Below are 18,533 nucleotides of genomic sequence, written 5' to 3'. Positions count from 1 at the left end.
TATATATATATATACATATATATATATATATATATATATATACAYATATATATATATATATATATATATATATATATATATATATATATATATATATATATATATATATATATATATAAGTTTTTTTGAATTTGTTGCAAATTTATTCAAAATAAAAAAGCTGAAAAATCACATCTACATAAGTATTCTCAGTCTTTGCTGTGAAGCTCAAAATTGAGCTCAAGTACATTCGGTTTCCACTGATCAATCTTGAGATGTTTCAGCAGCTTAATTGGAGTTCATCTGTGGCAAATTCAGTTGATTGGACATGATTTGAAAAGGCATACACCTGTCTATACAAGTCCCAGGGTTGACAGTGCATGTCTAAGAACAAACCGAGCATGAAGACAAAGAATTTGTCTATAGACCTTCGAGACAGGATTGTCTCGAGGCATGCCTTGTGGGGAAGGTTACAGAATAATTTCTGCTGCACTGAAAGTTAAAGTGAGCACAGTGGCCTCCATCATCCGTAAGTGGAAAATGATTGGCACCACCAGGGCTCTTCCTAGAGCTGGTTGGCCATCTAAGCTGAGTGATCGGGGAGAAGGGCCTTAGTCAGGGAGGTGATCAATAACCCGATAGTCACTCAGTGTGAGCTTCAGTAATCTTCTGTGCAGAGGAGAACCTTACAGAAGGACAACCATCTGTGTAGCAATCCACCAATCAAGCCTGTATGGTAGCGTGGCCAGAAGGAAGCCACTCACTGCCTGGAACTTCCCAAAAGCATCTGAAGGACTTTCATAAGAAACAAAATTCTCTGGTCTGATGGCACTAAAATTAAACTCTTTGGAGTGAATTCCAGGCGTTACATTTGGAGAAAACCAGGCACCGCTCATCATCAGGCTAATACGATCTCTACAGTGAAGCATGGTGGTGGCAGCATCATGCTGTGGGGATGATTTTCAGCAGCAGGAACTGGAAGACTGGTCAGGATTGAAGGAAAATGCCTCAGAGCGCTCTTGACCTCAGACTGGGGCAACAGTTCATTTTCCAGCAGGACAATGACCCAAAGCACACTACCAAAATATCAATGGAGTGGCGTCACAACAACTCGGTGAATGTCCTTCAGTGGCCCAGCCACAGCCCAGATCTAAATCCTATTGAACATCTGAAAATGGCTGTACACCATCGCTTCCCATCCAACACAATAGAGCTTGAGAGGTACTGCAAAGAGGAATGGGCAGACATTTCCCCAAAAAAGTGCCAAGCTTGTGGCATATTCAAAAAGTCTTGAGGCTGTAATTGCTGCCAAAGGTGCATCAACAAAGTATTGAGCAAAGGCTGTGAATACTTACGCACACGTAATTTTTCTTTTTTTAATGAATTTGCAACAATTTAAAAAAATCTTAATTTTACATTGACATTATGGGGTATTGTGTGTGGAATGTTGAGGAAATAAATTAATTTAATCCATTTTGGAATAAGGCTGTAACATAAAAATGTGGAAAAAGTGAAGCGCTATGAATACTTTTCGGATGCCCTGAATATGATCAAACAATAATGACAACACGTGTAGGTTTCAGCTGTAAGTTACAGATTTTAACTTATTTAAGTTACACAAAGGTCAACTTAACGTTTAACATTAATTGTTGCAAGTTGAATTGACTGAATTAACGGTTGATTCAATTTAAAACAATGAAGTCATCCACATTTTTACAGCGTATCGCCACTATGAAAGAAACAAATAAAAACTATTAAATTGATATCTGAAATTAAGACATGCTATCAGTAGTTTTAGATTCATATCTGTTGTTTTATTTCTATGTTTATGTCTGCACTTTCTAAAGCCTTATATACAATATGATGTGATTATCCATCCATAAAGGTGACATTTAAGAAAAATAAATCTGGGATTTGTGAAATCAATGAGATTATCCGTTTAGACACATTGGCCACTTGTATCTCCAGCGTGAATATCTCGTAAACAGCACCACACCTGTACTTTTGCTCTTTCCCACAAAGTATTCCAATGACATTCATCTGCATGTCGGCTTCACAGCTGAGCAGTTCAACACTCGATTAAGTGGACACTTTCTAAATCCAAGAGGACACATTGGCCTGATCAAATTAATACTGGAAAACAGCAACACTCATCCAAACAAATGCGTGTCAGGTAATGGAGCTCTGTCCTTTGGAGTGAACTCCAGGAAACACAGCCCAATCAAGTGCTTTTAAAGGCAATAGGATTTCAAAATAGAGCATAAATTACGGTAATCTATAAAGAAAGGGAAGATTAAACAATATTTGGGTGATTAGGAAGTAGTGGCTCTGTGAAAATAATCCCTTTATGCGATAATGTGGATTATAGCATAATACCACAGTTGGAAAAGACGCTTCCACAAAGGAGGGATGATTTAAGCCAGTGCACAGAATTATATTTTTGCTGGTTCTGGCATTTACAGCACACCCCACTTGACAAGGTGAAAAAAATTAAATAAAGTATGCCTACACACAACATTAATTATTAATCCCTCTGCTTGTCACTTAGGAACCAGACGTGTCCTGTATTTAAAGGGGCAGAGCTACTTCTGCCACGAAGGCTCATGTCTGAATGCCTGTAAAATCGTACAAAACGTTGACCTGAATGGCAGTTTCTGTCCCAGAGAATGCTTTCTTCGCCTAATTCTTCAGAAACGTAACAGGCTTAGTGTTAGTCTGTCATGAGCGTGGCGGAAGGGATTACCGGTAAGATTCGGCACTCTGGGAATCCAGGAGAAAAATGACACAGTGAAGTGGAGATCAAATTCAGCTCGCTGGTATCGTGTGTCAAAGACGTGAGATCCCCGACTCACAGAGGCTTATGGTTGTGTGTGTGTGTTTGCGTTAGAATCAACGTCCGCATCCTTTCACACTCCCTGTACACATTTCCCTGAAGCAGAGAGGTGTTGCATGCATTACAGCACTGGTGTTTATTGAGGTGTGTAACGCTCTCTGTGCTAAAATGTGAGGTTTGAGTTTTTTTTTTTTTTTTTTCAAATCAAGGCTGGTTATCTAAAGTTTTCATACGAGGATTGGTGGGCGTAAAGATCACAGAAGTGTGCAAGCACCTTTAATTAACCTGCAACTCAGGGGCTGTATGTACACTGTAAAAATATTGTTATTTTACGTTTTGGGTGCTGGGAAAAAAAATGTAAATAAAAAAATAATAATAACAGCCGTTAAATTACAGAAATTTTACATAACAGACGTTAAATTACAGAAATTTTTATATAAAATAACAGACGTTAAATTACAGAAATTTTACATAAAATAACAGACGTTAAATTACAGAAATGTCCTTAGAATTTAATTTTATGGTAAATTTCTGTAATTTAACATCTGTTATTTTATGGCAAATTTTGATAATTTAATGTCTGTTATTTTATGGTAAATATTTATAATTTAAAGTCTGTTATTTTATGGTAAAGTTCTGTAATTTAACGTCTGTCATTTTAGTTTTTTTTGCAGTCTAGCTGCCAAAAAAAAAAAAAATATATATATATATATATATATATATATATATATATATATATATATATATATATATATATATATATATATATATATATATATATATATATATATATCTCAGATTTTTTTTACAGTGTGGGCTACAGTACTGTATAAACTTGGGGGGAAAATGGAAAACTTTATGCAGTTTTGTTGTTTGTTCAATGGCATTTTAAAATGGGCAAACTTTTGAAAATTGGGTAAAAAGTTAGCTTGAGGAAACAGCACCGTTTTACTGATCTCATGAAACAACATGACTACAATGGCAGGATTGGGTTTATTTTAATCAGGATATTGACAAATTTTTGTCACGTTTGTGGTTGATTTTGACATAATTTTAGTTCAGCCCCATCTCATAAGGTACGTAACTGTTGTACATATTGTCAGAAGAGTGGCTAATTCGTACAAAGATATACAATTTCTTTTGTTTAAAAACATGGAATTTTTAAATCAAGTCATGCCCAGAACTCCACCCCTAAAGGCTGATTTAAACTTCAGTGTTAGGCGCTTGCGTATGGTCTGGTGCAGCCTCAGTGCGGTCGCATAGCCCTCACTGTAGCAGACGCCTATCCACACCTCTAAAAAAAAAAAAAATGTAACTACATGCCCCAGCGATGCACAGCGCAAGCTCTGTAATTAGTTGGCTTGGTAGCTGTGACAAGTGTCGGTGGTACTGAGAGCCATGAGCCCGATAGAGTGAGTGTTTATAAGTGTTGAATGCAGTAAAGGCGCTCCAGAATGGAAACGCTTGTTTTGGGTTTACTCTGATTAAAGTTGTTGCATGTCAGCCTGTTCCCGCCTCTAAGCGAGCGAGATTTAACTACTCAGAAAAAAAAAAAAAAAACGCCTGCAAAGAAACTTGAGAAAGAGGAACATAAAAACCTACTGCCAGCTAGCGTTTTGGAAGTGTTATTGCAGAGCAACACAAACAGCACGCAGAAGTATAAATGCACGACTACGTGCAAGGCAAGCACCATGGGTCATGGTGATCTCTTGACGCAGAAGTATAAATCAGCCTTATCCCTCATTGATGGAAGAGCAAATTGTATTAAAATGTACAAATGAGATTGTACAAATTAGCCACAAAAAAAAAAAAAAAAAGTTAAACAAAAAGTTACAAAAAGTTTAGAATTGGTGTAAGACTGTGTTGTGCAGTCTGGAAAACATTTCAAAACTGCAAAGGTAAATGTACACTCCCTTCCACCAAGATAACAGCCTATTACAGACAGATTTTATGAATCCAAATTAACTTAAAGTGAATGAATGAATCCTCATAAAATTCAGCTTAAGAAATAATGCCCTTTGCATTATTTGTAGTATTTTGCTGTCAGAAAAATAATTCAAATATTTCTGGTTTAGAACTCAAAGTTTGGAAGAAAAACGCAAACGTCAGACCAGACGAACAGAAGATAAATGATTCATTTAATGTTTTTCCCTTAACCATTTACTTTATCATTGATCCTCTATGTGAAAAATGTCAAAGAGAAAAAATGCAATATGTTATGTCGAATCATTTAACATCTGGTGCTCCAAAATGGACACACATCCTTCACAGACACACAGAGCTGCCTTTTTAGTGGTTTATTTAGTCAGTAGGTGTCAGATACCATGTCTGAATTGGCTTGAAATGGGTATTCAAAATGACAAATATTACATAATTTACCGCATGCCTTTTGGCAGACTAAAAACTATTGCCTTGAAGTTTCCTTTTATTGTGTGTAGAAAAGACTGAAAAAACACTGTTTTCAAATTGAGTGATACAAATACAACTCCCTGAAGCCCTTGTGTGAGAAGTTCAGAAAAAACAGATAGTGTTTTTGTTGTAAAAAAGCTGTTAAACTGAGCACGGAAAAAAAGGAACCTGTAAAAAAAAAGCTGTTGTTTGCTGCATGTTTTCCCATTTTGCATTGCAAGTTGAATTAGCACCAGGAGTGAGGTTAATTTATCAAGAACAACAAAATGGTTCTCAAGAAGAAGAAGAAGAAAAAAGGAAGCTGTGCTGTTTTAAGTCAACGTAAGGGCTGGGCTTTATACCGAATTTATATGACATATAGATTGTTGTTGACACTTATATTGTTAGCGACAACATGAACTAACATGACAAACGTCACAATGATTTTAATGTTTTCTCCAGTCATTAAAATTCCTAAAGACCATAACAGTTGGCAAATTTTGCAATCTTCAAATTAAAGAGCAAAAAAAAACTATTGTTATCATTTACTCTACCCTTCACTTGGTCCAAACCGGTTTTGAGTTTCCTTCATCTAGTAAACACAAGATATTTTGAGGAATGATGAAAACCTCTAACCATTGACTGTTGTAGTATGTTTATCCTACTATTAAAAAAAAAAAAAAAATTATATATATATATATATATATATATATATATATATATATATATATATATATATATATCAATGGTATCCCTTTTTTCAGCATTCTACAAAAAGTAACTTAGTTTGTGTTCAACAGAAGAAAGTATAACCACTTGAGGGGAGTAAATAGTGATAATATTTGGGTGAACGATCCCTTTAATGCTTCAAGCAGTAAACTAATTTTACAAACTTTTTTTGTTGTTGTTACCGCCCAGCCCTAAACTACATGCTCTCTGCTGGAATGCTTTAGGAATTCTGTGGACCACTCTTTATCTACATCACTGTGGCTTATGGTCAATGGAAGGTGGATATCTTATGTTTTTTTTTTCCATTAATGAAACTCACGTAAAGCCTCTCCGGACTCTTGTCAATGAAAATCCCAATGTGCTTGTGAACAAATGAGACAATAATAAGCATTACCATTGAAAAGGCTGTTTATCATCACTTGTACTAAACTGTAAGAATATCAAGAAAAGACCAAGGACCAGTGCAATTGCCCAATAAAAAAAAAAAGAAAAAAAGAAAAAGAAAAAAACATTCCTGCTCTCAAAGGTCCTGTCCCAAATGGCACTATCAACCAGTCTGGTATTCCTCAAAATATTTACAAAATCTCTTGTGGATTTCACAAACATTACCAAGCTTCTTCGCAAGACTACAAGTCCACATCAAGTGTGCCAATTGGGACAGGACCAAACAGTACGTTCTTGTCTTCACTTCAAGCTCAAAGCCAGTCGTATTAGAAATTTACCAATGTCCAAGAAACGTTCCCTTCACGTATCCCAATCAAGTTCCCTGCATGCGATCCGAACCAGCCTGAGCTCCAGCTCAAAAGCATCAGGACGCTCCTGTGGATTGGCTGACAGCATCTCTCGAATCAGCTGCTTCATGCTAGCATTCATACTCTTTTTCCGGGCTGGGATGTTAAGCTCCATCTTGGGATTCTCCAGCAAAGCCTCCCCCAATGGGACAATATCCTCACCCTGCTGTACGTAGCTCCCCAAAAGCTCCTTCTGAGTCTCCACATCCACAAACGTTATCCGTTCTACCATGGCCCATATGATAACCCCCAAAGCAAAAATGTCAGCTTTAGCGGTGTAGTGGCCCTCCCAGACCTCAGGAGCCATGTAGAAGTCCGTCCCGCAAGCTGTGGACAAGAAACACTTGTTTACGCTTGCTGGTTCCTCAGGGTTCAGGCCTGAACCAGAGCAGACCTTGCTCAGGCCAAAGTCAGCCACCTTCAGGGTGGGTTCAGGGGACCCCGCTGGGGTGCGGCCCTGTGAGATGAGAATATTGTCAGGTTTAAGATCTCGGTGGATGATCTGGTTTCGATGCAGGAAGGCAAGAGCGCTGCCCAGTTGCAGCATGAAGCTGGTGTTGGTCTTGCGGCTGGGTTTGCGGGACAGAAGATAGGCGTTCATGTCTCCACCATCACAGAAGTCCATTACGAACCACATGTAGTAGGCGCAGCAGGGATCAAACGTGATCTCACCTTTCAGGGAGGTCTCCACCAACTGAGTGGAATATAAATAAACACATGAGTTACAACCAATTCATAAAACGGGGCTATTCAACAGCATACTTTAGTAACAATCCCAATCTGTTGTCATTTGCAAAACAGTTTTCAACAATCTGGGGTGCGTTTCCCAAACCACGACATAACTCTTGGCTGAACCATCATTGTACCATGCATTGCTTGTGAAAAGAACCATGTAGTAAGGAGTATTTTGCAAATCCATAGTTCCTTTGTCTTTAGTTAGTTATAATGTAAAACGTCCATAATGATGCTCTAAACGGGGAGAAGTAACTACTTCTTTAGAAGTAAAACCCCATATTTTTTTTGTGCAAATTGTATCGTTTTACAAGCACATGCATTAAAAAAATAATCCAATATTAGTTTTGGTAAAAACAGGGACTCATTTTCCATATTAACTGAATTACATGTAAACCATATAGGGCTTACTGTATATGTTTCCTTTATAAATATTATTGGTCTACTGTAAATTAGGTCTAATTTACAGTAGGCTTTTTAAGATTTTTTTTTTTAAATCTTACTAAATGATTATAAAAATAACAATTTTCATCATTATTTAGTATATTGTTTAGTTTTTTTTTTTTTTTATTTATTTATTTATTTATTTTAAAATTTTTAACATGTTAACTGTCAGAACATTTCAAATATTTTGGACCAGTAGCTTGTAATGTAGCGGTTTCTTTTCTGCTGGCGATACTGTTGCCTTGAAAAACTAAATAATATAATAATAATAGTTGTCAAAAACATGTTTAAAAAATGAATAAATAATTAAAAATATTTTTAAAAAGTACAAATATACCATAGGAACGGTATAACAAAAAACTTTTTAAAACCTTGACTTTTCCAAACCATGTTAAACCTTGAAACCAGTTATCATTCCATGCCTAGCCATGGCTGCAATCAAAATAGCATAAATATTTTCAAAGAAAGCTAAAACTGAACTGTAAAAATTCTTCACAAACAAATTACACCTAAGACAAATGACTTTAGTTATTTTTTTCAGACATGATGACCGATCACATGGCGCAATCATAATTTTTATTCATTTATAACAACAAAAGATTAACAGTACAAATGAAATAGAATACGGTCTCTACAAACTATAGTTAATTTTAAACAATATGGAAATTATGAATTAACTATATAACAAACGCATGAGAGAATTAAGGTGAAACAAGGGTAAAAAAAATAATAATAAAAATTGGGAGTTTAAACATCACTCTTTACGCTAATACTGCTTGTTTGAATATGCTAAAAAGGGGTTTACATTTATTTACATTCATAGATGTAAAACTTTCCAATACATATTAATGTAAACAAGGTGTTTTGATTGTCTTAAACAATGATTAAGATTATTTTGGATAACGAAAGCATTTTCAAAAAAGCACTTTAATCCAAAAAGGTTGAACAAAAGGACATTCCTAAAATAAGTGAGCAACACTAAGTAGAAGTTTTCCAGAAAGACCAGGTATAAACGGCTAGACAGGAAATAAAAAATAAATAAAATAAAATAATATATATATATATATATATATATATATATATATATATATATATATATATATATATATATATATATATATATATATATAATAAAATTATTTTATAATTATTTAATAAAATGGTATTTAACTTAATTTGTTAAGAAACCTTTACGATGGAAGGATTAATAATGATAATTATTTTAAGTCTGTAAGACTTAAGTTAATATTTAGGTAATTTACTAAAATAGATCATGTAAAACGTTCATAAAGCTGAAAATAAATAGTCTGAATTAAAAAGGTTGAAAATAAACCTGTGCAAACAAGCTAGCCTTTATAACCAGATTATTTAACAAAAAAGTTATTTCTGCAGTAAAATATTTGTAGTCTTTTAATAAGCATGATGTGTAAAATATAGAGGTGACATGAAAAGTTAATAGATTGTTTTGTTTGACAGAATTTGCGAGACAGAAGTTGTCTAATATTAAACCCGAATCACACATGGTTGTGTTCATGCGGTGAATCCTCATGTAATATTGGTGTCGTCATCAGAGCTCATGCAATCGCTCTTCAGATGCTGCATCGGCTAAATCAAGTGTCTGATCTCGGAGCACTGTCGCAGTACTTTGATGCCACTTGTGACAGTCACGTGGCGTCGGCACAGTATCCATCCGGACAACATTTCTGACCAGCATGCACCGCTTTAAGACTGCATCAAGCGCTGCATGAAGTCGAATGCACCTATTGCTTTTAACTACAGCTCTAGAGGTGTAGTTGCAAGCGTATAAGTTTGCAAATGTTCATTGGAACGATGGATTTGAGAAATGTCAAAATGAACAAACTATGTTTGTAACGACGGAACTTGCGACCTTAGTTAGCTAACAATGGTTGTCGGAAACACACCCCTGATTAGCATCTGAAACAATAGCCAAACACACTGATAAAAGTAATTTCAGCAGGACTGTGGTAAAAGGTGTAAAAGTTTATAGTTTGGTATATGCAATGACACTTTCAAATGATTTGGTCTGATTCTTAATAGCTGCATCTAATATTGACATCCAGATAGTATGTTAGCCTAATGCTTCTCTACTGTTTGAGCTTAAGAAACACTTCCCTGTGTAAAACTTGGCTCTATAATGCCAGGGTGCTGCATAATCTGCCAAAGGGTAGCTACGCAGCTTCCAAGTTGTTGTAAATCTTTTTTTTTTGACATTATGTAACATAGGGTTGCTGATGTAATTGAAATAGTTGTTAGGGCAGTGCTCGGGCCAGCAAGTAACTATAAAGAAGTCAAAAGAACTGGACTTTTCCTTACTTGTTTTACTGTCCACTGGAGAGGGAAGTTATAAGATACATCACTCAGAGAGTTAATGGCACACTTCACCAGCTATTCTCATGATTTAAGGAAACATTCTGTCAGTAGCATAAAAGGTGTGGGATAATAATAAAAAAAAAAATTATTTAACTTCCGGCCATTAAACCCTGTCCCATTTTATTTGATTGGCGAAGATACTCTAGGGAAAGTTTAGTAGGAGAAAACCAAGGATGTTCCGGGACAGAAGCCAAACTCTGCTGTTGAAATCTTAAGCTGACTTACAACAACCTGGTCCACTGAGAGACTATAGAATCCCACATCCACATCCTTGAAAATACAGGCACTTCAAGAGACTCTATTTAGGCCTGCACAATATGTAGTTTTAGCATCGATATCGCAATGTGAACATTCACAGTAGTCACATCGCAGGATATGCAAAGTTGAGTCTGCATTATAATTTATTATTTGGATGTGATTGAGGCCTGAGGATTTTAATAGCAATCAGCATAAGGAATTGCATTATTAGGAATTATATTTTTAATATTATTTTTCAGTTACTGCACCTGAATATTGTTATACAGAAAACAAAACACTGTTCTTTGCAATTTCTTTATTGTATTTATCTATGCTTTTAATCTGATATTAGATGCAGAAATAAACACCAGCAGAAACATTCTAATCAATCTAAAATGATAAGATCTTTCCAAATAGAGATGTCATTAGGTGAAATTGAATTCATGTAGCAGACTAACAAACTCTTGCAACGTTAGATTTTACCAAACTCTTGCAGCCCTAGTTCTATTCCTAAACCTAGCGAGTTTTGAGTTTTATAGTAGCATGTTGCGATGTTAGCATCATAAGTATTGGTTTCATCCAAAGCAGAATGTAGAACATTGCAAATTTAATTATACATATAATAAATAAGTATGTTGTACTGCACATATTTCTAAGTTGACATTAAAAGAAAAAAAGAAACACTAATGTTTGATTGTCTGCTCGCAATTTGGGGAAATGACATCATCCCATGTTAAAATGTATGGTGAATGTGTATGCTTAACAACAAAAATCATCATTTACTATGTGGTCCCTTTACTAACAATAACTAAATAGGTCACTTTGAAAACCTGACTCAATTATGCATATATTTCAGTGCTTCCCACATGTTTGAAATATACTTGCAGCGGTAGCTAGATTGAAACATACCATTTGCCCAAATCACAAATATTTAACTAGATGCGACAAACAAAACATGATTAAATTTTTAACAATAATTTTATTAATTATGACGCTGATATACACAGTTCCTTGTCAATGTGTTAAAGTAAAGAAAGAAAAAAAAAAAAAAACATCCATATTTACTCCTATGCTATTCAGAAACCATGTGCCAGTAAAATCTCCTTCTCTCTTTTTCAAGTTTAAAGCAAACTTGAATGCCAAAGCATTTTGGGCATGTATATAAAATGGCCTATATAATATATTAACATCATCAAATTAATAAAATAATCAGCAAATGAGAAATATATGACGATATAAAAAGTAATAAAAACAGACAATATCTCTAAAAAAAAATCATAATTACAAGATTAAAACGTGTATATTAAAGCAAATGTGTTGATTAACCATTACTAATGGTGTCCATATATGTCCATATATATATAAGGTTTTCTGAGTCGTTCAGATGAAAAAAAATGTAATGTTTCTCTCGCATATGCAGTCATTTTGCAAAGCCAAGCTAAAGTAGGTGTAAGTAAAAAGGTAAGGAAAAATGCATACAAGCTTTAGAAAGTGAAAACAAAATTTGAATACCAGACATTTTTAAAGATTTAGGCTGCCTCCAAAAATTCACATTTATACTGTATAGAACATACTTTTCTAATGGCCGAGTAGTACATTTAAATTCAAATGCAGTACCTACTAAGTAGAAGGCAGTTTCGGACGCAGCTAACCCGGGCTGGACAAATTTTTTTATTTCCCAAAAAAGTGCACCTCTGTCGGTCTACAGAGCAGAGACTTTCTGTGGGAATGTTGACAGATCTCACGCACACACAACGAAACGGGTAAATGAGAGAAGATTTTATACTACTTAATCGATTGCGGATGTTTGGTATATATTTGGGCAAGTAAAAAAAACGAGTGTTAATAGATTGTAAAAAAAAAAAAAAAAAAAAAAAAAAAACAAGTGTCACTACATACTTGGGGGCCGTTGACATACCTGGGTGGCCTGTCAAAGTAAAGTCTATATGTCCAAAGCACTTTTTTTTTCTTTGTAAATCGTATTTGTCCTCTTTTTTTAAGGTGTAAAAATTTTCACACATTATGTTGAATCAGGCTAATTGGACATGGAAAAGAATAAGCACAAAAAATGCATTTAACAAAATGAGATGCAGTCAATCTGAATTAGATTGCAGTTTTTTTTAAACATTTTATCATTAAATTGAAGTTATTGTTATTAAATTCTCTCCACTTCCCATTCTATTAAACAGAAAGAAAATAAAAAATATATGTTTGCAGTGAGAGATGGTTTAAACAGTAGCTTAAAACAGAGTTTGTCAAGCATTAAATTGGCAGAGTGATAGCCTAAACCTGCCACACTGCACCTACAGTATCGAGTTATGCAATTGTGCTACCAGCTGTAGCAGCCATGTTTTCCTTACCATCTTGCAGGGTATTGCAAAACAGAGCACCAATCTATGAATGCTACACCATCTGTCCGTACAGGGAACCAATCAGAGCGCATCTCTTAAAGTCGATCTGATCTGAAGCATGACAACAGCTCTGTCCATAGAGGAGTTGTATTACAGAACACTGCTGCTTGTCATGTGTTGGTACATTTAACCACATCCTTCCCCTGACAATCTTTGCAAAGTATTCCAGTTTTAAGATTAGCTCTGCTTTCTCAAAAAATAATAATAATAAAATAAATAAATAAATAAACTTGAGAACTAATAAAACAATTAATAAAAACTAAATGCCAGATTCAGATTGATGGTTAGAGCACTTTTTATGTATTATAAAAGGTTCTTATTTTGGTCTGTGGAATGCCCAACATCAGGCTGATCTGCATGCAAGGTCAAAAAACACTTTCAATGTCTAATAATATGCATCTATTTGTTGCCGTTATTGTCTCAACGATTCCTATATGAGCAGTTTCATTTTTCCTAACCCCTGCTTTTCGAGATGCTTTAATATTTGTTTTGATGATGCAGGCTCTTGTGATTGGTCTACTGCATTCAGCTCTGCTTTGGTTGTCATGTTCAAGCCATTGAAATCAATGAGTTTTGTAGCGCAGCGTTTTTTTTTTTTTTTTTTTTTTGTCTGGCGTGAAAATCACTTTAGCCGGTCAACCAGAGACCTACAAGCTGCGTGGAGCAAACCACAAAGACAACTAAATACATATTTTGAACAAGAAGGCAACTATTTTAAAATCACACTAACAAGTTGTGGTTTGGAGGAAAAAGCTAGCCCAAATAAAAAGGGTAATGAAAAAATCCCATGTACATCTAGTCTTTGGCACTGATCGATCTTTTAATAACAAATGGCCAGCAAATCCCATGTTGTAGGCTGCTTTAACAGTCATCAGTGTAAGAATTACAAAGACAGCACATGGTTGGGGCTTTACGCACAGCATCATATTTAGGCATTAACCTCCTAGGGCTTAGTGGCCACATACGTGGACAGCACATTTTAGCTATTAAGTGGCTATTTAAAATAGTTTGATTAGTTTATATTTTATTACTGACATACGGTGTTATCCTGCAACTGTTTTGCAGCATATGAAATGTCCTAAACACTATTTTAACTGTCTAAAAAGGAAAAAAAATGTTTTTACTCTGATAGAATTTTGTTTTGAAAATGTTTTGACTGTTAAAATATGCATTACAAAAAAGTCAGAAAAGTGTTTTATGTAAATTCGGACCACAAGTCCACATATATGGACATAATTTTTTTTTCTAAAATGTACATCATATCAAAAGATGATCATCATCCTCATTTTCATCCTCTTATCTGGGGCCGGGTCGTGGGGGCAGCAGTCTTAGGAGAGAACCCCAGACTTCCCTCTCCACAGACATTTCTTCCAGCTCCTCCAGGGGGGATCCCGGGTCGTTCCCAGGCCAGCCGAGAGACATAGTCCCTCCAGCGTGTCCTGGGTCTTCCACGAGGCGTTCGCCCAGTGGGACATGCCTGGAACACCTTCGTAGGCGTCCTGGAGGCATCCGAAACAGATGCCCGGACCATCTCTGCTGACTTCTCGATGTGGAGGAGCAGCAGCTCTACTCCAAGCTTCTCCCGGGTGACAGAGCTCCTCACTCTGTCTATAAGGGTGCACCCTGCCACCCTACGAAGGAAATTCATTTCAGTTGCTTGTATCTAAGATCTTGTCCTTTTGGTCATGACCCAAAGCTCATGACCATATGTGAGAGTAGGAATGTAGATTGACCAGTAAATCAAGAGCTTTGCTCTTCGGCTCAACTCTTTCTTTACCACCGATCCACCTGTCAATTTCATGCCGCCTCATTCCCTCTCTCTTGAACAAAACCCATTGATACTTGAACTTCTCCACCTAGGGTAAGGACTTTCCTCCAACCTGGAGATGGCAAACCACCTTTTTCCAGTGGAGCACCATGGCCTCGGGCTTGGAGGTGCTGATTCTCATCCCAGTTGTGTCACACTCTGCAGCAAACCGCCCCAGTTCATGCTGAATGTCCATGTTTGAAGAAGCCAACAGAACGACATTATCTGTGAATAACAGAGATGAAATCCTGGGGTCCCCGAACCAGACCCTCTACAGCCCAAGACTACGCTTTGAAATACGGTCCATAAAAATTATGAACAGAATTGGTGACAAAGGGCAGTCCTGCCGGAGCCCAACATGCGCTGGAAACAAGTTTCACTTATTGCCGGCAATGCGAACCAAACATCTACTCTGTTCATACAGGGACGAGACAGCCCTTAAAGCGCCTCTGACCCCACACTCCCACAGCACCCTCCACAGAATGCCATGAGGGACATGGTCAAAAGATGTTATTTAGGTTTATATTCTAACTAGGTTTCAATTTAATCTAATCTAATAAGCCAAAATCATCTAATAGCAATACCATCTTCGCGTCATAATTTGCACTACAGTGTTTGAGGGAGGAGAGTTCGAGTTTTTGCGGGTCTACATGCCTATCAAATGTTTTGTTCAGATGTCACAATAAAACGCCTAAAGATCCACTTGGATCATTATATCAATGACTCTTGGTTGACTTTCTTTTTGAGAGCCATGATCTTTATACATGGTGCACTTTTAGATTTAAAACTCAGCAGGACGTTTTCATCTACTTAGAGTTGTTACAGACTATATAAAAGGTAATGTTCATCCAATCCATAAAAGGAGCACTTTAACATTCTTTTTGAATATTTACAAGATTAACAAGTTAATGGACCAGCACAGTAGACAAAAAAAAATGACCTGTGGTAAAACCTATAACCCCAATCCATGTCCTACTATCAAAGTCCTTGTTATGTAATCAGGAGGGTCTGTGGACGTGCAGTGAATTTGTTGTGTCTGTATGGAAAGTGAACACACAAGAATGAAGCAGCAGACCAAGTGGCGAATTTGTCCATCTGAGGCCAACTTATATTTGACCAAAGCTGTAAATCTTAGGAATATTTAAGAATCTCTACAAAGTAAAGTACAAAAGGATTTTGAATACAGCTTAAGCACATTTCCCATGCCATCAGCTGTTGACATAAGATGCTAAAGGCTTTGCACAGACAGAGGTCAGCAGATGAATGGTGCTCTCCAGGCTCATAATTACAGCAGCAAAAGTGATAATCAACCACATCTCAAAGGCCAGAAATAACAACCTATTACCGTGCTACTCGGGCATATTTTTATCCAGCCAAAACATCCTGATTCTACTCAACTGAAAATAGTACACAATATTATAATTATTTGTTTATATTAGAGCACTTTCTTGTACTGAAAGTAGTTTGTTTTCAGCATGATTATTCATATAGTTCTTAACAGCCATCTTGTTGATTATGCAGGACTGGCGGTGATAACATTTTTGGAAAAATTACAATGGCTGAGGTACACATTACACTGCAGTTTTGAAGTGAAACTATTATTGGCTTTAAAAAATACACCATTTACTAATTTGATGCAACGCAGCACCACAACACATGGTAAGTTTTTTTTTTTTACTATTATTATTAAAAATAGTTTTTGTCCTAACCACCTGCTATGGCAAAATGCAAAATTTCTATTTCTAAAACTTTTATTTTAGTTTCTATGCTGACAACGTTTTGGCAAAACAACAGCATAAATTACAAGGACATTAATCACCTCAGGTAAATATTATGTGTTTTATTCGGTGTTGAATGCTGTTTATGATTTGATAAATGGTAAAGTGACAGTTATTGCCATACTGCAAATTCTTAAATCAAGAAGCATTTTATAGACAAGCAAAAAATATTTTCTAGTTTTCAGAAATGTGTCAAATTTAAATGAGCATTTCCAAGCAAAATAATCAGCAAATGTGCAGTTTAGACATACATTTTTTGACAAGGTCAGTCTTCTCAGTTAAAGCCAGTCATTTCTGGAGCACACTACCTACTGATTTAAGGGGTATTACAAATTATTCAACATTTAAATACAAGTTAAAGAAATGGCTAAAAGCAAATCAAGTTAGTAATCATGTTTCATTCTTTTCCCTAGCTTTTTATGAAATTGGTATGTTTGGTCTTTTTGATGCATTTAACTTTACTGTTATTGTTTGTGTAATATGTTGTTTTTTAATTTTATTTTTTTTGCCCTTATAAAATCTGGCAGGGAGCAACAAATGAAAATTAGCCCTTGTGGCCAATTCTGGCTAATACATAGTTTGACTGTTAATTAATGATTACTGTGCCTGTTAAATAAAACAAAAAAAAACTAAAATTTTAGATAGAAGTAAAAGATATTTTTGCTTTACCTATTAGTGGATTATTTTGCTTGTTTTAAAGAAAATAAGAATATTTTTTGCTTGCCTAGAAAATGCTTCTTGATTTAAGAATTACTTTTATATTTGAACTAGAAACAAGACACAAACTCTTAATAAGAAAAACATATTGCCATGGGGTGTTAATAGATTTCATGGAATCGATTAATCAGGGTTCCCACACTTTCATAAACAGCAGATTAAAGCACCATTTTTAAATCATCAAAAGCACCACTCAGATTTTAAAGCAACAAAGATTTTAAAATCAAGCACCTTTGCAATTCATACCCCCAGCATATGTAGCGCCATGAAAGTCCTTACGGTACTTAAAGGTTCAAGAAACCGGTTTACTTTTTTTTTTTTTTAGATTTTTAACAGATTTGTGTGTTGAGCATCAGTTAAGACAATGTTAGCACCTGTCAGCTTTAATAGTGGGGAAAACTGGATAATTTCGAGTTTTTGTCTGCTAAATTCATGTTCCGGATTTAAAATGATTTTTGGGACGGGATCAAAATCAGTGACGTAATGCACAACTGCAAGTGCAAAGATGGCTTGTTGGTTTCTCATTATTCATAGCGGAGTTTTCTTATCCTATGAGAAGAGCCTGCTTCTTAATTATTCATGACAGCACAGGCTTTCCGGAGGCAAGAGAGACCCGCCAGTACCAAGTTGTGAGATCCTATGTTGATGACTGGGTGAGACCGCGTCCACGGACCCACAGCATGCAGTATTTAGCCGTTCATGAAGGGTCAGGTATGTGTTTGTTTCCATGATGCATGGGTTTGTTGCATGTTATTCCCCGCGATCCTGTCAGGGCCGATACACTAAAGGTGTTTGTATGCAGTAAGCATTTTCGTTGAGAAAGCAGTACGAGTATGGCGGACTTTGTCCTTTATCAGTGGAGTTCACCACTTTAGACATATCGCCGTGCTGCTGTATTCGCCCGAAATTTTCAAATCACCAGCAAGGCTAATGATTGAAATAGGTAGGGCAAGAGACCAGCTGCACTGAGTCTGCATTCAAACCCGGAGATTGAGGATGTCCTCCTCATTTATAGTGTCTACATGAACACCATTGTCTTTATAATGATATATATTGTAGTTCGTATATGAAATAACAAATGTAGCATGGCATTATATTACTGTTTATTTCGTTGCGTTTTAATTTTGTAAACTATAAAATCATGCATCTTCTCTCAGTATGTCTCTCATTTTGTGAGCCGACTGACAACAGTTGTTCGCTCCCCTCCTTCTCCCCTGCTCTGCTGGCCACACCCACTACTGCCTCTCATCGCGGAGCTCCACTCCCATTATGATGCATTTTTTGAAAAAATTCTGA

The 18,533-nt window shown here is 36.0% G+C and overlaps 2 protein-coding genes across 4 annotated transcripts in view; one reads left to right on the top strand and one right to left on the bottom strand.

The window, feature by feature from the left end:
- The window catches only part of ftr55 (finTRIM family, member 55), a 157,405-nt gene that overhangs the window by 63,784 nt on the left and 75,088 nt on the right, over positions 1-18,533 (top strand). The gene's annotated exons all lie outside the window — the stretch shown is intronic.
- pdik1l (PDLIM1 interacting kinase 1 like) overlaps positions 1-18,533 on the bottom strand; it is a 32,330-nt gene that overhangs the window by 1,714 nt on the left and 12,083 nt on the right. Inside the window, exons 3-4 of one of the 3 annotated variants that reach the window (XM_073931029.1) lie at positions 7,177-7,414; positions 6,320-6,458 (exon numbers count right to left, since the gene is read on the bottom strand). In XM_073931029.1, coding sequence (XP_073787130.1) covers positions 6,370-6,458; positions 7,177-7,414 — 327 coding nt within the window. In that variant the 3' untranslated portion in view covers positions 6,320-6,369. Of the gene's footprint in view, positions 1-6,319; positions 7,415-18,533 lie in introns of those variants that run through there. The other 2 variants (XM_021468126.3, NM_001037700.2) reach the window with 2 other exon arrangements.

The sequence above is a fragment of the Danio rerio genome, chromosome 19 (assembly GCF_049306965.1).
Source record: "Danio rerio strain Tuebingen ecotype United States chromosome 19, GRCz12tu, whole genome shotgun sequence".
Taxonomy (NCBI): domain Eukaryota; kingdom Metazoa; phylum Chordata; class Actinopteri; order Cypriniformes; family Danionidae; genus Danio; species Danio rerio.
Note: the sequence above shows the minus strand (reverse complement) of the source record. Positions and strands in the feature narration are given on the sequence as shown.